At 48.9% G+C, this 19,825-nt stretch overlaps 1 protein-coding gene across 1 annotated transcript in view; it reads right to left on the reverse strand.

The window, feature by feature from the left end:
* Window positions 1-19,825, reverse strand: part of AKAP12 (A-kinase anchoring protein 12) — a 268,251-nt gene that overhangs the window by 58,110 nt on the left and 190,316 nt on the right. Inside the window, exon 2 of the mRNA XM_068231967.1 lies at window positions 17,349-17,472. Within this exon, the coding sequence (XP_068088068.1) occupies window positions 17,349-17,472 (124 nt within the window). The remainder of the gene's footprint in view (window positions 1-17,348; window positions 17,473-19,825) is intronic.

A 19,825-nucleotide genomic window follows, 5' to 3' on the forward strand; every position in this document is an offset into this window, starting at 1 on the left:
CATGCAGGCCAACAATGCACCCTATTGAATGGTGTGTGTGTGTGTGTGTGGGGGGGGGGGGGGGGGTTGGAGCAGAGGGCTGACAGAGCAGCGTAGATGTGGCATGCGGCGGCAGGGTGAGTGGGTAGAACAAAGCTCTTGGCCGTCACTCAGCCAAATTGATCTGCTTGTTGATCAATGGCCAAGGGACCGCTGTACACGACGGATATCGGCATAAAGACCACCTCAGCTGACTTAAATCAATTCTAGCATGTGCTGAAGCCTTTTAAGCCTGGTACACACCATGCAATTTCCCGTCAGATAGATGGGTCGAATAGATCATTTCTGACAGGTCCGATCTGATTTCCGATTGTTTTTCTGATCAATTTGCATAGAAGTGATCAGAAAATCAACCAGAAAAACTATCGGAATTTCCGATCGGATCTGTTGAAAATGATCTATGGGCCGATCTAACTGATGAGAAATTGCATGGTGTGTACCAGGCATAAAAGGATCATTGCTCTGTGTGATTGTTTACAGACAGATTTGTAAAAGATGATAGGTTTATATGGCCTCTCAAGTCCCAACATCCCCTGAGTGTCTCAGCAGTGTAGCACAATGATGGGTTAGATTAGATTTTTCCATCTGATTGTTCTGTTTTTTCACCTAATGCTAGGCAAGAATCCTGTCTCCCCATTCATTTCTCCATTACAATGAACATATACATTTGGGCGATACAGTGATACAGTACATGTGCACATTGCTATTCATGAAGGCATTTAACAAAAGAAAGGTTCTTTCAAAAGTGGTGTGGTGTCTGCACATCTGACTGCCATCTGAAGTCTTCAGGTAGTTTTATATCTAATCACACAAAGGGTCCATCTCATCCATGTGCTAATTGGTTTACCTGTAGCTCTGGTCTGGGTGGGTGGGATTAGGTGGCAAATGGTGAGATCTATTTACAAAATAAACTGAACAGCCTAGGGAAACATGGGGCGAACAAATATTGTTATGATAATTGGATTCCCTTTTCTTTCAAATGCTTTGTCCTTTCCTTTTTGCTTATTGTAAAGGTTTTGTAACCTGAATGAAATGACAGAGAAAAGTATTTGCTTGAAGGGAATGCTCTGTGAAGATTTTTAATTTGAGTGTGTTTATCTGTATTCTGGTCATCTCCATTTACTAGGCAGCCCTGGACAGTATAGATAAGACTTATGGCAGCTTGGCTTCTTTCCTAAAATAGTAATAGAAAAAGCCCCCCCCCCCCCCCCCCATCCTGTAGAAAACATGTTAATTAGCAAAACATTCTACTCTTCCCAGACAGTAAAACATTTATTTTGCAAGCTAGCTCAAGAAACTTTGCAGAATTACATTCAAAAAAGGTGTGTGCACGAATGTTTTCCTTTTTGTTTCTTGTTATAGATTTTAAAGAGAATCTGAAGCTATTTTTTTCTTTTAATCACCCTGGCGTTTGATTGTTTTGTGGCGCTCGGCCGGGTGGGTTTTTCTTCACTCTCTCGCCGCCAGTCTCATCTCTCCATAGACGCTGATACACACACACGCTGCTTCCGGCTAAACAGGAAGCAGCGTGTGTGTGTATCAGCGTCTATGCAGAGAAAGGAGACTGGCGGCGAGAGAGCAGCGATTGGAACCAGGGAGGTGAGTAGTTTTCTATAGCGCTTCCCTGCTGCATTACTCTGCAGTCCGAGGGGAGATCGCACGGAGGGCGGCCCTGGGAGTGGAAGGGAGGGAGAGGTTGGGCTGCCCTCCCCGCGGCTGCGGCTCCCCCCTCCATCATGGGGGGCACCTACCTAACCTATATTGGGGCAGCTACCTATCTAACCTATCATGGGGGGCACCTACCTATCAAACCTATACTGGGGGGCACCTACCTAATCTAACCTATACTGAGGGGGCAGCTACCAAATCTAACCTATACTGAGGGGGCAGCTACCTAATCTAACCTATACTGAGGGGGCAGCTACCTAATCTAACCTATACTGGGGCAGCTACCTATCTAACCTATCCTGGGGGGCACCTACCTATCGAACCTATACTGGGGGGCACCTACCTAATATAACCTATACTGGGGGGCAGCTACCTAATCTAGCCTATACTGGGGCAGCTACCTATCTAACCTATCCTGGGGGACACCTACCTATCTAACCTATACTGAGGGGCAGCTACCTAATCTAACTTATACTGGGGAGCACCTACCTAATCTAACCTATACTGGGGGGCACCTACCTAATGTAACCTATACTGGGGAGGCACCTACCTAATCTAACTTATACTGGGGGGCAGCTACCTAATCTAACCTATACTGGGGGGCAGCTATCTAACCTATACTGGGGGGCAGCTATCTAACCTATACTGGGGGCAGCTACCTATATAACCTATACTGGGGACACCTACCTATCTAACCTATACTGGGGGGCAGCTACCTATCTAACCTGGGGGGCAGCTACCTAATCTAACCTATACTGAGGGGGCAGCTACCTAATCTAACCTATACAGGGGGGCACCTACCTATCTAACCTATACTGGGGGGCAGCTACCTATCTAACCTATACTGGGGGGCAGCTACCTATCTAACCTATAGTGGGAGCATACATTTATCTAACCTGTATTAGGGGCACCTACCTACCTAGCTAGCCTATACAGGTGACAACTATACTGGCTACCTATATTGGAGGCACCTACCTAACTAACCTATACTGGGGGCATCTACCTATCTAACCTATGCTGTGGACAACTATTCTGGCTACCTATATTAGAGGCACCCACCTAGCTAACCTGTACTGGGGGCACCTAACCTACCTATCTAACTTATACCAGGGACGCCTGCCTATCTAACCTATACTGGGGGCAACTATACTGGCTACCTATACTAACCTATACCGGAGGCAACTATACTGGCTTACCTATGCCTGGCTACCTATACTGGGGGGACCTATAGCTGGCTACCTATACTGGGGTACCTATTCTGGGGGAATCTATACTGAGTGCAACTAGACCTGGGTAACCTATACTGCGGGCGCCTATACCTTGCTGGGGGGGGGGCGCAATTTTTACACCCTCGCCCTGGGTGCATTTTAGCCTAGAAACTGCACTGCCTAGAGGAGCCCTGACTCCTTGGCAGAGAAACAATTGATGGACAACATTTATCGCAGGTCTAGCTTTGAAAGTAGCTAGTTCTTGCAAGTGGTTCATAAGGTATCTCTTTCTCTGTGCGCCGAAAAATGTGGTGGCCGTGGCGCGCCGAAACATCGGCGTGGCCATGACATTCTATGGGCGGAGCTAACATAATGATGTAACAGCGAGGCATTAGAAAGCAGTGTTTACGCCATGATGTTGTCAAACGAGGATTCGCATCATGGGTGTGCAGAAACTGTGTGATGCTATTTAATAGTATACCGTAACCCCAAAGCAACAAACATAGCCAACTATGACCATTAAATAATAAATGCAGCAACAGTTACTCCAGACACCACAAAATAAACGCAATGTCAGCACAAAATAAACGTATTGCGGGCAACATGTCAGCACAAAATAAACGTATTGCGGGCAACATGTCAGCACAAAATAAACGCAATGGGGGCAAACATGTCAGTACAAAATAAACGCATTGCGGGCAACATTTCAGCACAAAATAAATGCATTGCCTGCAACATTTCAGCACAAAATAAACACAATGGGGGCAAACATGTCAGCACAAAATGAACGCATTGCGGGCAACATTTCAGCACTAAATAAACTCAATGGGGGCAAACATGTCAGTACAAAATATACGCAATGGGGGCAAACATGTCAGCACAAAATAAACTCAATGGGCTCTATTCTCAAAGACTTCCCGCATGCGGTAAAGTACATGCGGGAAGTTTGCACCCAAAATACCGTCAAGTTGGAATTCTCAAAATGTTCCGCATGTTTTTTCCGCATGCGGAAAAAGTGTGGTAAAAGTGCGGGATTCATGCGGAAAAATTTCCGCAAAAGTCGGTATTTTCCGCAATAAAAGATCAATTCTCAAAAATGTTCAGGCGCATCATTTCGTCGTTAATTACCGATTTTTTATCACCTACAAGTAGTAGGTGATATATTCCGCATCCCATTGACTTTAATGAAGTGTGGAGGCTTCAGGGCTCGTTTCCACTATTGCGTTGCGAAATCGCTGCGGCAAAATTCGCATGCAGATGCGAATTTTGCATGCGTGTGCATGCGAATTTTCGTGCGAATTCGCATGCGAATTCGCACGGATGATGATGCATGCGAATTTAACCATGGCAATGCCGGTGTGCTTTTCCATTGATTTCATGCGAATTCGCATGCGAATTCGCATGAAAATTCGCATACCAAAACAGCATGCGAATTTCCTATTAAATACATTAGCGGCGATTCGCATGCATTCCACTCTCAGGCGAATTCGTTGGCTCTTTTGTGCGTTTTTTCACCGCTGAAAAAAACGCACCTCAACAACGCTACAGTGGAAACAGGCCCATCCACTTGCATTACATGTGCGAATCTGCATGCGCTGGACGCATGCAGATTCGCGATAGTGGAAACGAGCCCTAAGGGCTGTGCTTGCTGGACTTAAACTTTTTTTTTTAAACACTTTTTCATGCGACCTTTTTACCGCATGATTCCCGCATGAATAATGGCTGTTTCCGCATCTTTTTTCCCGCATGCGGAAAACATGCGGAAAATATTAGTGAATGTGGAAAAAATGCGGAGTTTACCGCTGGCGGGAATATAGCGGTAAAATTTTGCGGAAAATTTGGCTCTTTGAGAATAGAGCCCAATGTGGGCACATTTCACCTGGAAAAAAAAGCATTTACTCACCTGAAGAAGTCCCCTCACGCAGCCGGCCTCTGGTGTGTGTGCAGCTCCCCCGGACAATCCTCCTCCAATCTCCCGCTCTCACAGGCAGAGCAGGGCTACGGCAAGATGGCGTCTGGAGGCGGAGCCCTGTACTGGAGACACAAATAGTCTCCAGTACAGGGCTCTGCCTCCGGACGCCATCTTCCCGTAGCCCTGCTCTGCCTGCTGGAGGACAATGCAGGCTGCTGGAGCAGGGCTGCGGGGAATGAACTAGCGCAGCGTCTATGAGACGCTGCGGCTAGTTCATTCAATACGGTGGCCAGAGTCCCGAGGCCGGGACGTCCCGCTGCTAAAAGCGGGACGTTTCCCGGGACCTCATGCAGCCTGGGACAGCGCCCCCCGAAGGCGGGAAGCATCCCAGGTAAAGCGGGGCGTATGGTCACCGTATCTCATGCTGAGGGTCATTTAAAAAAGAAGCAACAGAGAAAATGTTCTTTAAAGTGGATCCGAGATGAACTTTTACTCATTGCATAATTGTGTTCCTTTCCTATAGTTTATAGGGCATTCCTCAAGCTAAATACTTTTTTTTGTTTTTGTTTTAATACTCAAATTCCCTATAAACTAAATAAGCCCCACCCACAGTTTTCAGAGAGCCTTGGCAGTAGCAAGGGCTCATGGGAGCTCAGTCTGGGCAGGAGGAGGGGGAGGTATTACTAGCCAGAGATTTCAGAGGCAGAGGGGAGGAGGGAGGAGGAGGGAGGATTAGGTTTTTTTCAGTCTGAGTGCTGATGGTGCAGATACGCCTGCCTCTGTGTAATGTTAACAAACAACATGGCTGCTGTCATTGTATCACAGGAAGAAATAATCATATTCTATTAAAGCAGTATGCAGACAGATTTACTGTTTAAACCGTTTAAACTGTACATAAGATATATAGACAAGTTACTTGTTATAGTTAGTTTTTCATCTCGGATCCACTTTAAGGTGCATGAACACATGTTTTTGATGAAGCCTGTCAGGGATCAGGATTCAATTCCCTTGGCGACATCACTAAGCTGACGATGCACTGTGCTGCTATGCGGGGGGCGGGCGTAGTGGCTGACCCATAGAATTGGCCATCGGTGGGGCTTAGTAGATTCGCCGGGCTAATCCCTTGCACGTCATGGGTCAGAGGCCGCTGTATATATCCCTGTTTATCAGCTGAGGTGATACTGTTATTACACTTGAATGCCCGAGGAAGAAGTCCAGAACTACCTTATTTTTACTAGGGTATGCGTAGTATTATGGAGTATTTACTGTATGTAGCGCTAACATCTTCCGCATTGCTGTACATAGTACACAGTCTTGTCACTTAACTGTATTTAGTATTTATATAGTGCTGACATCTTCTGCAGCCTGCATAAAGTACATAGTCTTGTCACTTAAAGACCAAGAATTGAACTTCATCCCAATCAGTAGCTGATACCCCCTTTTACATGAGAAATCTATTCCTTTTCAAAAACAGACCATCAGGGGGCGCTGTATGACTGATATTGTGGTGAAACCCCTCCCACAAGAAACTCTGAGGATCGTAGTACTCCTGGCAGTTTCCTGTCTGTGAACCTTGTTGCATTGTGGGAAATAGCTGTGTAATGGGACAGCCTGGCCCGCGCAGCCGCGGGGATCCAGGCACTTCCGGGTTGCGCTCCTCGGCCGCATCTCCAGGAAAGATGGACGGACGCATGCGTCCCAAAGGACGCATGGGGCGGACGCGTACGGACGTACGTCAGACGCGTACGTACACGCGTACTATTTACGCGTCCAAGCGGCAGGCGACCCGGAAATGACGCGGACGGAGGGTATATAGGCACTTCCGGTCCGCGGCTGCACGCCGGTTATAGCGTGTGTTTGCTGGCAATAGGCTGTGTATCAGCCTGCTCTGTATTGTACCTCAGTTATTGTTATTATTGAGTGCTCCTAGCAAGTCACTGTGTTGTACGTCCATCTGCAGCTCTGAGGGTGCTAGTTAGTCACTGTGACAAACCTGAACTTGACCTCCTGTGTATGACCCGGCTTGCATTAGACCATCCACCTGCCTGATCCCCCAAACCTGAACTTGACCTCCTGTGTATGACCCGGCTTGCATTAGACCATCCACCTGCCTGATCCCCCAAACCTGTACACTGGGGGCAGTGTATGACCCGGCTCGAATCAGACTATCCGTTGGAGCCGCACGCCCCCTAGGTGGGACCCCGGGTCGGTGGTGACAGCTCCGTCACCCGACCGTTACATTATAACCGGCCCAACATTACTTATCCATAACATAGAGGATATGCAACGGCAGATAGACCAGTTGGCCGACGCGATCAAGGGCCTAGCCGACATGGTTACCCCGATAGTCCAGGCGCAGGCTGCTGCCCAAGCCCAGGCACAAGCCCAAGCAGCCGCACAGGCCGCAATACAAGCGCAAGCTGCGGCCACTCCTCTTGATATGGCCATTGACATGGAAGGGCATGCACCTGTCGCTCCGCGGGTCGAACCAGTTGCTCCCGCACCGGTAGAGCATCCTCATGAGGAGCGCTCCCAGGAGCCCAAGCTTCCCCTTCCTGAGAAATTCTCTGGAGATCGGGGTTCCTTCAACAACTTTATGAACTCCTGCCGCATGTACTTCTATGTGAGGCCCAGAGCCACAGGGTCTGAGGCGCAAAGGGTAGCTTTGGTGATCTCCCTGCTACAGGGGGATCCGCAGGCATGGGCGTTCAGCCTCCCTCAGGGGCATCCAGCCCTCACCTCGGTGGAGGAGTTCTTCCAGGCCATGAGCATCCTCTACTCTGACCCAGATGTCACTACCACCGCTGCACACAAACTCCGAGGTCTCCGGCAAGGAAAAAACACTGCGGAGATCTATGCCTCAGAATTTAGGAGATGGTCCGTGGTCTCCCAGTGGAATGACCCCGCCCTGTTAGACCAGTTCATACATGGGTTGACGGAAACAGTGAAGGACCACCTGATTAATTACCCGCCTCCCGCCACACTGGATGAGGCCATTACCCTCACCATTAGGGTGGACCGGCGGTTAGGTCAAAGACGACTGGAACGCAGTGGAGCTGCTGCTGCGGCTCCTGTGCCGGTGGAAACAGCGACTCCTCCTGGAGACGCTGAGGAACCCATGCAGATCGGTTCCTCCAAGCTCTCCCCTGCGGAAAGATCCCGGAGACGGACCCAGGGTCTTTGCCTCTACTGCGGAGGAGCGGGCCACATGGTCCGAACCTGTCCGGAGAAGAAGTCGGGAAACTTCAAAGCCTAGGTGGATCTGAGGAAGTTCATCTAGGCGGGCAGGTAATTCCTCCAAAAGAACCACGGTTTCTACTACCGTTCTCTCTGGTTTGGCAGGGCAAAGAGGTCGCGGGGCAAGCCTTTGTGGATAGCGGGGCTGCAGGGAATTTCTTGGTTGTAGACTTGGCCAGGAGGTTGAACATTCCGTCCTTGCCCTTGACTAGACCCATACAGGTTACCGCCATCGATGACTCTCCCTTGCAACTGGTGACACCGGTAGCGGTAACTCCCGAGCTGCATTTAAACGTAGGGGTTCTGCATGCAGAGAAGATCACTTTCTTCTTATTGAAGATGCCCTCTACCCCGTTGGTGCTAGGATTACCCTGGTTAAGACAGCACAATCCCACTCTGGATTGGCGATCGGGGCAGCTAGTCAGATGGTCTGACTCCTGTCACAAGAACTGTCTAACGGCTCTGCCCCTGCTCAGTACACAACTGAATCTGCAGCAGGTGCCGGAAGCCTATCGACAGTTTGCGGATGTGTTCTCCCCGCGGGCCGCAGATGAGTTACCCCCGCACCGGCCGTATGACTGCCCGATCGATCTATTACCTGGAACTATGCCTCCGCGGAGGCATCTGTATAGCTTGACAGGCCCAGAGAGGGTGGCCATGAGGGAATACATCCAGGAGAATTTGGAAAAGGGGTTCCTCCGGCCATCTACTTCTGCGGCCGGGGCGGGCTTCTTTTTTGTAGAGAAGAAGGACGGGGGTCTCCGACCCTGCATTGATTACAGGGGACTGAACCAGATAACGGTGAAAAACCGTTATCCGCTACCCCTAATAGACGATCTATTTGCACAAGTCTCGGGGGCACAGGTGTTCTCCAAGTTGGATCTGAGGGGGGCCTACAACCTCATCCGTATCTGCCAGGGCGACGAATGGAAGACTGCATTTAATACTCATGATGGACATTACGAGTATTTGGTGATGCCCTTCGGCCTTTGTAATGCTCCTGCAGTCTTCCAGGAGTTTGTGAACGACGTCTTTCGGGATTTTCTGGGGAGGTTTGTCATAGTTTACCTGGATGACATTCTGATTTACTCCCCAACTCTCGCAGAGCACCGGGATCATGTTCGAGCCGTCCTGCAGAAACTGAGAGAGAACTGGTTGTACGCCAAGCTCGAGAAATGTGCCTTTGAGGTATCTCAAATACCATTCCTGGGGTATATCATCTCCAGTTCGGGCCTAACCATGGACCCGGCAAAGGTTTCGGCGGTCATCAACTGGCCACAACCGGGCACTTTGAAGGGCCTACAAAGGTTCCTGGGGTTCACCAACTTTTATAGGAGGTTTATTCGAGGGTTCTCCCTCAAAGTGGCGCCCCTAACGGATTTAACCAAGAAAGGGGCCGATCCCACCCGATGGACTCCTCAGGCCCAACTTGCCTTCAAGACCTTGAAGGAGGCCTTTTGCTCTGCTCCTGTCCTGGTACACCCAGACATTACTCGAGCCTTTATTGTTGAAGTGGACGCTTCCGAGCTTGGTGTAGGTGCGGTCCTCTCGCAATATGCAGGTACTCCCGAGGAGTTGCATCCCTGTGCTTTCCTCTCAAGGAAATTCTCTTCCGCTGAGCGGAATTACGACATCGGGAATCGAGAGTTGTTAGGGGTAAAATGGGCTCTGGAGGAATGGAGGCAGTGGCTAGAGGGGTCAGCATACCCAGTTACGGTGTACACAGATCACAAAAATCTGGAGTACATCGAGTCGGCGAAAAGATTAAGCCCAAGGCAGGCCCGGTGGGCGTTATTCTTTTCCAGATTCAGATTTACCATCACATACAAACTAGGCTCGAAGAACGTGAAGGCGGATGCCTTGTCACGATGTTTCAGCCCGGAAGCCCCTGAAAATCAGATCCCCGAATCGATAGTGCCTGCACATTGTATTTCAGCTGCTGCAACTAACCCCTTCCTTGAGGAAGATCTCATGTGCCTTCTGTCTTCTCTTCAAGGTGATGCTCCTCCGGGGAAGCCTGCTGATTGCATCTACGTGCCACCTCAGTGGAGGTTCAAGGTCCTGCAACAGTTCCACGACAGTAAAACTGTGGGTCATCCAGGAAAAGCAAAAACCCATGAACTCCTAGCCCGCTGGGTGTGGTGGCCCTCCCTATCACGAGATGTGAAGGCTTACGTTGGTTCTTGTCCCGTTTGTGCCCGCAGTAAAGTGTCCCGCACGGCCCCAAGCGGGTATCTCCAGTCACTCCCAATCCCTTCCCAGCCCTGGACGGACATATCCATGGATTTTGTGGTAGATTTACCTGTCTCCAAAGGGTGCACGGTCATCTGGGTCGTGGTTGACCGCTTTAGTAAGATGTCCCACTTCATTCCCTTGAATAAATTACCTTCTGCTAAAGAACTGGCTGATCTGTTTATTTCTAACATCTTTCGTCTCCATGGGGCTCCGGAGAGAATTGTGTCAGATCGGAGGGTCCAGTTTGTCTCTCAGTTCTGGCGTTCGTTTTGTTCTCGCTTGGGTATCACACTGTCTTTTTCCTCTGGGTTCCACCCCGAGACGAATGGCCAGACTGAGAGAGTAAACCAGAACTTGGAACAGTACCTACGGTGTTATGTGGCTAGTAATCAAGGGGAATGGGCGTCCTACTTACCATTTGCAGAATTCGCCATAAACAACGCGGTGAGTTCATCTACGGGCATGTCGCCATTCCAGGTGGTCATGGGTACGAATCCAAAATTCTCTCCCTTGTCGGGACCGCCTTCCGATTCTCCTATGGTGGAGGACTGGGTGAGTCACATGGCTGAGGTATGGGGCAAAGTCCGGGAGAACTTGGAAAGGGCCACTAGGAAGCAGAAACACTTCTCGGACAGGTTTAGGTCTCTGGAACCAGTGTTCAGTCCAGGGGATCTAGTGTGGGTGTCAACAAAGAACATTCCATTGAAACAACCAACACCTAAGTTGGGTCCACAGTTCATTGGACCATTTCCTATTTTAAAGCGAATTAACAACGTCGCTTACAGGGTCAAGTTACTTGATTCATTAAAAGTGGGAAATTCGTTCCATGTTTCACTACTTAAATCAGCGAAAGATTTCCGAACCTCCGCCACCCCCCCACCTCCGGTAACTGTACAGGGAGAGACTGAATTCGAGGTGGAGAGAGTTTTGGATTCAAGGAAAGTTAGAAACTCGTTGCAATATTTAATCGAGTGGAAGGGATACGGGCCAGAGGAACGACGGTGGGTCCCGGCACGCCAGGTACATGCCCGGGAGTTGGTCCGGGAGTTTCACACTAAGTTTCCCCACAAACCGAAAATAGAGTGCCCAGAGGTCACTCCTCAGGGGGGGGGGGTAGTGTAATGGGACAGCCTGGCCCGCGCAGCCGCGGGGATCCAGGCACTTTCGGGTTGCGCTCCACGGCCGCATCTCCAGGAAAGATGGACGGACGCATGCGCCCCAAAGGACGCATGGGGCGGACGCGTACGGACGTACGTCAGACGCGTACGTACACGCGTACTATTTACGCGTCCAAGCGGCAGGCGACCCGGAAATGACGCGGACGGAGGGTATATAGGCACTTCCGGTCCACGGCTGCACGCCGGTTATAGCGTGTGTTTGCTGGCAATAGGCTGTGTATCAGCCTGCTCTGTATTGTACCTCAGTTATTGTTATTATTGAGTGCTCCTAGCTAGTCACTGTGTTGTACGTCCATCTGCAGCTCTGAGGGTGCTAGTTAGTCACTGTGACAAACCTGAACTTGACCTCCTGTGTATGACCCGGCTTGCATTAGACCATCCACCTGCCTGATCCCCCAAACCTGAACTTGACCTCCTGTGTATGACCCGGCTTGCATTAGACCATCCACCTGCCTGATCCCCCAAACCTGTACGTGACCCCCAGTGTATGACCCGGCTCGAATCAGACTATCCGTTGGAGCCGCACGCCCCCCTAGGTGGGACCCCGGGTCGGTGGTGACAGCTCCGTCACCCGACCGTTACAAGCTGTTTACAGCTGTTTCCAACTGCCAAAAAAGCATGCAGCAGCTACATCACCTGCCAAAAAAGCATGCAGTAGCTACCTCACCTGCCAACAGTAAAAATGTCACCATGTAATGAATGTCAGAATGTAAATCAGGGATTTAAAAGTTTTACAATGGGCAAACACTGACTAAATCATTAATACATAATTATTGTAAAAATGATGCACTTTTTTAAAACATTATTTTCACTGGAGTTCCTCTAGCTGTCCCTTATGCTGGGCATACATGGCTCGTTTTCGAGCCATTAAGATGACTCGATAGATAATTTCCGACATGTCCGATCTCCCGCCCAATTGTTTCACCGCTCGATTCTCTGGATTGCAGTCAATGGAAAAAGATAAGAAAAACAAGCGGAAGATAAGAGAATTGACTGCGGAATCGAGCAGCGAAACGATCGAGCAGGAGAATTGAGTGGCAAAAACAAGCCGTGTATGCCCAGTATCAGAGGGGATCACAATCTAATTTCTACCATAGTCTAGGGAAAATTTTCAGGGTAAGCCAATTAACTTATCTAGTAGGTGTTTGTGATATGGGAGGAAACCAGAGTGAATGGAGGAAACCCACATTGACAATAAACAAACTTCATGCAGATATTGTCCTGGCTGGGACCCATTGCTGCAAGGTGACAGAGCTATCCACTACACCACCAGGCTGTCCTGTACAGTACATTAATTTCTGAACAAGTGCAGCCTTTACAGTTTAAGTACAGTTTTAGCGCACAGCTTTTTATCCTGAAGAAGGAAGGTCAAACCTGTCTTTCTGTTGAAAGATGCTGGTGCTGAATTACATAGTAATTAAGGGGTTAAACAGGTGACTTCCACCAACAGGCATGAAGTGTAAGAAATATCCGGCCATATCTCAAGGTCTGTACAAAACAATCATCATGTGCCCTAGCTCAACTTTCTCCATCCGGTCCTCTCTGCCTTTTTATGACTATGTTGAGTAGCGTGATTCATTACTGATGGAGCAAAATTTGATCATCTTGCAATTATTTCCTGCTATTCAGGCACAAACAACTTCCTTGAAATCCAGTGAAAGGCAAATAGAAACCGGGCCTCTTGCAGGTCACAGGAGGTTTCCACAAGAGCAAGTGACTGCTGAAGCCAGGCAGCTACCATAGCAGCAAACTTATGGGATGGAGGCAGAGAGTTTCTGCACAACATATGTGGGAAGTTTCACATTCTGATGTAATTTTAGGCTGGGTCCACACTAGGTACGGTTGCAGGACGGAGCCTGCGGTCCGTGATCCTGTTGGTCCATGATCCTGGCAAACCTGAACGCAAACGGATCAATTCTGCCCTTTTGTAGCATACGTTTTTGATCCGTTAGCAGGTTTTTTGGGGGGCCAAAAAACGGATTGGAGGGGGTAGCAGGCAGGACGGAAGTGGCAGCAGGGAGGGGGGTTGTCCCCCCCCCCCTCCCTCACCTGGGTCTCCCATCCCCGCTCCCCCTCCAGCTAGTTTTAGTAACTTAAATAATTTAAAATGAATCTAATCTATAAATGTAACAAGCAACAGCGAACGGGGAACTTACTTCCTTGTGTCCCACCGCTGCCACGTCACTTCCTGTAATGCCGCCCTCTGTTGTTCATTGGACGGCATTACAGGAAGTTACACAGCAGCGGTGGGATGCAAGGAAGTAAGTTCCCCGCTTGCCGCTGCTTGCTACATTAGCTCGCCGCTTGCTACACTGATAGATAAGATTCATTTTAAATTATTTAAGTTATTGAAACTAGATGGAGGGGGAGGGGGAATGGGGCCGGGGGACCCAAGTGAGGGGGGGAGTGTCCACCCTCCCCGCCGACCCCTGTCACCCCCGTCCTGGCTGCTATCACCCTCCAGCATGGCGGCCCCCTCTCTCCCCACAGGCTGGGACACAGAAAACGGATCCGTTTCTGTGTCCAAAACTGCCTGTGTAGAGGGGGATCCATTTTCCTATTGCCTGCCACTACCCCTGCGTGTATCAGAATCCATATGCATTGCGGGAAAATACAGCAAATCCGGACCTTCCATTCAGGTTTTTATAAACGGGTCCCCGCAAACACATACGGAACCGTTTTTTGTTTGGGTGAAGACGGCTGCTACTTTTAACATTGTTATCCGTGGCTCCGGTTTTCATCAGGTTTTAAAAATTCAGCCACGGATAAGTTTCCGGACCTAGTGTGAACTAAAAGTTAACAGTAATTTTAAGAAATCTGAAGGCAGAATCATTAAAATCTTGGGTTTACCAGAGTTTTCTTGGTGAAATTTATCTTTAGTAGGTTTTTCCAGTATTTGTAAAGCTAGTAAAAAAAAAGGTTCCACTGGTTGCAAACAAATTTTCAAAAGAATCAGATTGCAGAATTCAGTATTTCAAGACAGGAAAGAGTGTTCAGATATAGGAGCAGTACAGGCCACAGGGTATTTTTTAAAGCTGTGATATGGGAACAGTGATCAAATACAGTGCCACTTTGGGTGTGTTCACAGTATGCATGTTGTGGTGCAATATAACGTACGACATACAGCTACTTCTTACAATGGTCCCACAATTGGCGCAATGACATCCATGGGTTGCCTTTGCAGTGTGTCAGGTTCAATGAAGCAAGCCAAGCTGTGCGCTTCCAGATGGTATCAGGAAAAAAGGGCGCAGGAGCTCTTACGGAAAAAGGGCGCAGCCGCAGGCGATTTACGATAAAGAAGTTACATTTCAGCGTCCAGATGCGCCCGATTAGCGACAAAGAAGGTAAATTTCGGTACTCGGAGGCGATAGAAATGCAGGTGCCAAGGCACGCAGATGCCACAGTTTTTATATCCGTATGACTCAGCACCCACACTTCTATTGGCCGCCTCGGGGCACCGAAATTTACCTACCTTGCATCTAATTGCAGCTTTATGGGGTGCCTCCATGTGCCCAGATTTACTTTCTTTGCTGAAATTTGAGGCAGAGGGGGTTAAGGTTTAGGCACCGGGTGGGGGGGGGCACTAGGGTTAGGCGCCACCATGGAGGGTTATGGTTAGGCACCACCAGAGGGGGGAGACTTAGGGTGAGCCACCAGCCATCAGGGGAGGGTCTTAGTGTTAGGCACCACCAGGGGGGTTTAGGGTTAGGTATCAGTGGCATAGGGTTCTGCGTGTAGGTTAGGTTTAGCCATAGTAGAATATCAGAATCCAGCAGCGATATTCTTCCTAGCAGCAATCCACTGCACCCTTTTTCCAGGTGGCCTTTTCATGTATGCCTACCAAACAACGTGCACATTACACCCAGTTTACAATTGAATTCTGATGAGGTACCTGTGATGCGCAGGTTGCCAGTAGCTCTCCAAATAGAAATCCGTGATGTGCCCCATATTCTTTGCAACAGATTAAGTGTGAACTTACACTTAAAGCTTAATTTTTACAATATAAGTAATAGGTAACGTTTTTCTCTGACAATCACCTCTGAGTTGACTGGCTAAGGTGATAGCAGGCACATCGTTAGTGCAAGAGATTCGGGGCACTTCCCCTGAATCTCCACCCCTGGTGCCACGGTGCCCTGGGTGTTTCCAGCTGCGCTGGGAGTAGGGGGCATAGGAATACCCAAACGTGTTTAGAGGCTGCGGGGAGGGGGGGTCCAACTTCTATCCTCCCTCACCTCAAAGGCCCACTCTTGTCAATGAGATCCCTCGTGTGGTGGAATAAACACCTTCACAGGCTCCATGAGCCGTTATAGCAGCAGCCGCCTGGTGCACGCTGTTTCCTCTGCAATGCCGCTCACACTACTTCCTGTTTCAGTGTAAGCGGCATTGCAGAGGAGACAGCATGGAACAGGTGGCTAGCTCTCTAAGCGGCTGATGGAGCCTGTGAAGCTATATCTTCTGCCGTGCAAAGGAGCTCATTGACAGGAGGGGGCTCCGAGGTGAGGGAGGATAGAAGTTGGGGCCCCCTCCCTGCTGCCTCTAAACACATGTCCAGGGAGCTCATTGACAGGAGGGGGGCCCAGAGGTGAGTTGCACACCTTCCCCACTAGCATAACCCAGCCTCCCAGCCATCAGCCTCCAGCCTAAACCACCAGCCTGCGCCAACCCACAAGCCACCAACCAGACCCAAACTTCCCACCCCACTAGCCTAAAACACTGTCCCACCCAAATAGCCACTAGCCTGGCCCACCCTCCCAGCCAACCCCACTAGCCACCAGCCAGACCCACCCACCCCACTAGCCTGACACACGCTCCCACACCACTTGTCTGACCCACCCTCCCGACTATCTCACTAGCCTCTAGCCAGACCCAAATCTCCCACCTACCCTATTAGTCACCAGCCTGACCCTCCCCACTATCCACCAGCCAAACCCAAACCTCCCACCCCATTAGCCTGACCTGCCCACCTCACTATCCACCAGCCTGACCCACTCTTTCACTCACCCCTCTGGCTACTAGCCTGACCCACCCCACTAGCCACCAGCCTTTTTTTGTGTGGGTTTTTGTGGGGGAAATGCTGCCTTATTAAAAGTGAGTTTTATGGATAAAAATGTTGTCTAATTACCTTTAGGGTCACTTTGGCAATGTTTTGGGGGAAAAAATCACGTTTGAGTTACAATGTTACATTACAGTTGGCTATGCCCACATCATGGCCACGTCCATTTTTCCGGCACCCATGCCATGGCCATGCCCATTTTTCACAGCAGCGCGTGAAGCACGCCGGACTTTACCTTTCTCATTGATGCCTCAAGGTGCCAAGGATCTTTTAGGATCCTAGCAACACCCCTGGGTGATACACAGCAGAGAAAAATTAAAATGCTGTGAATTTTCCTGTGCATACTGGTGTAATAATGTCCGGTCCTTAATTGTAGATAATAGAGGCGAACCACAAAGCAGCAATATGCTGAGGAGCATGGATTTATGCTTGTTATTTTATGTGAGTAAAAGCTTACGCATGTTAAGTCTTAGCGTCTGCTAACTATATCATACATAAGATAGCAGGCGAGCAAGTGGATAATGCACAAGCATTGCACCTGTCCATTATATTGCATGTTATGCTTGGTTTAGCGCCTGGCTAAGAAAGTATGTTTTAATGGGGCTAAAAATACATTAAAGAAAATGTGTAAATCAATCATTACTCTGCTCTATGAACCAACCTCTATCACATTTATATGAAGACTCAAGACTGCATTACATAATGGTTTAATTGAAGAGGCTGTGTTCTGTGTATACATTTTAAGGTACAATCATTAGCTACGACTGGAGAAAACCTTCAGACTACTGACAGAAATAGGGGCAGACACATGTACATACCAGTTTTATCTACCACTTCCTCCTGAAGTCCATTTGCATCCTCCGCCTGTACACTTGCTTCAGCTGCCTCTTCGTCTCCAGCTGTTCCATTGATTATTGCAAATTTTCCATTCTTATGCAATAACTGTGAACAGAGAAACATTCATTTTAAATGCCTGCAGATGAAGTCAAGTTACTCTTCGTCAGAAACTATTCCACTGCTGGGTTGCAAGTGTTGAGACATTAGTTAGTGGAATCTTAACTTAAAGAAAAAGGTTTAATTTTTTACTCTTGCTATAGATCTTTGGACTTAGGTTGCCAGAATGACAGCTTCCTTACAGTTGTATGAAAGTGTCTGTGTATAGAAACATGGAACTTAACAGTTTTAGTGTAATTAAATGCAGAGACTAATACAAAAAGAAGGAGGCAAAGAAATTAAAGGTGAACTCCAGCCAAACAGGTTTTATCTTTCAATTATAATATCTATCAGTAAAGTAAGAAACATTCCTTTCTAGTAAGCATAAGGAACCTCATTTTTGCTCAGTACACCTGTTTAAAAACTGACCTGTGATACATCTTAAAGGACAACTGCCCTGAGACAGATATGGAGGCTGCCATATGTATTTCCTTTTATGATGCAGTGTGCTTAGCTGTGCTGCTGATCCTCGCGTACGTACAAAAAGGGCGCCTGGACAAAAAGGGCGCGGGGTGTAAATATCGTTTATAGAAATATTTACAAATAACGATTTACAAATTTATAAATCATAAATAATGTGTATGAAATCGGCAATTGTTAAATCGTTAATCTTCCATCTTTAACCTCCTGAGCGGTCTGGACGAGCTCAGCTCGTCCATCACCGCCGGAGGCTGCCGCTCAGGCCCTGCTGGGCCGATTTTTATCAAATAAAGTGCAGCACACGCAGCCGGCACTTTGCCAGCCGCGTGTGCTGCCTGATCGCCGCCGCTCTGCGGCGATTCGCCGCGAGCAGCGGCGAAAGAGGGCCCCCCTAGCCGCCTGAGCCCTGCGCAGCCGGAACAAAAAGTTCCGGCCAGCGCTAAGGGCTGGATCGGAGGCGGCTGACGTCAGGACGTCGGCTGACGTCGATGACGTCACTCCGCTCGTCGCTATGGCGACGATATAAGCAAAACAAGGAAGGCCGCTCATTGCGGCCTTCCTTGTTTATTCTGGGCGCCGGAGGCGATCGGAAGATCGCCTCCGGAGCGCCCTCTAGTGGGCTTTCATGCAGCCAACTTTCAGTTGGCTGCATGAAATAGTTTTTTTTTTATTTAAAAAAAACCCTCCCGCAGCCACCCTGGCGATTTAATCAGAACGCCAGGGTGGTTAAAAAGTGAAACTTATAATTAAGTTTGTTAAAAAAATCATTAATATAAGTTTAATCGTTATAATTGTATCTTATTGTGAATAATCTTCATTTATCGTTTCTTCTTATAATAAAATCTGAAAATATTGTTTATAATGAAGATATATATATATATAAGTAGGTTCCTAAAAAGTGTTGTAAAAAAATTATTATGTATTACAAAAATGTTAATAAAACTATACCTAACCCTACTCTCACACAGAACCCTCCCTGTACCTATCCCTAACCCCTAGACCCCCCTGGTGGTGCCTAACCCTAACCTCCCTCCTGGTGGTGAATAACCCTAACCACTCCCCTGGTGGTGCCTAACCCTAACCACACCCCTGGTGGTGCCTAACCCTAACCACTCCCCTGGTGGTGCCTAACCCTAACCACCCCCTGGTGGTGTATATTGTACTGTAACTATACCTAACTCTACTCTCACACAGAACCCTCCCTGTACCTATCCCTAACCCCTAGACCCCCCTGGTGGTGCCTAACCCTAACCTCCCTCCTGGTGGTGAATAACCCTAACCACTCCCCTGGTGGTGCCTAACCCTAACCACACCCCTGGTGGTGCCTAACCCTAACCACTCCCCTGGTGGTGCCTAACCCTAACCACCCCCTGGTGGTGTATATTGTACTGTAACTATACCTAACCCTACTCTCACACAGAACCCTCCCTGTACCTATCCCTAACCCCTAGACCCCCCTGGTGGTGCCTAACCCTAATCTCCCTCCTGGTGGTGAATAACCCTAACCACTCCCCTGGTGGTGCCTAACCCTAACCACACCCCTGGTGGTGCCTAACCCTAACCACTCCCCTGGTGGTGCCTAACCCTAACCACCCCCTGGTGGTGTATATTGTACTGTAACTATACCTAACCCTACTCTCACACAGAACCCTCCCTGTACCTATCCCTAACCCCTAGACCCCCCCTGGTGGTGCCTAAACCTAAGACCCCCCTGGTGGTGCCTAAACCTAAGACTCCCCTGGTGGTGCCTAAACCTAAGACCCCCCTGGTGGTGCCTAAACCTAAGACCCCCATGGTGATGCCTAAACTTAAGACCCCCCTGGTGGTGCCTAAACCAAAGACCCCCCCCCCCTGGTGGTGCCTAAACCTAAACCCCCACTGG

The sequence above is a fragment of the Hyperolius riggenbachi genome, chromosome 4 (genome assembly GCF_040937935.1).
Source record: "Hyperolius riggenbachi isolate aHypRig1 chromosome 4, aHypRig1.pri, whole genome shotgun sequence".
Lineage (NCBI taxonomy): Eukaryota > Metazoa > Chordata > Amphibia > Anura > Hyperoliidae > Hyperolius > Hyperolius riggenbachi.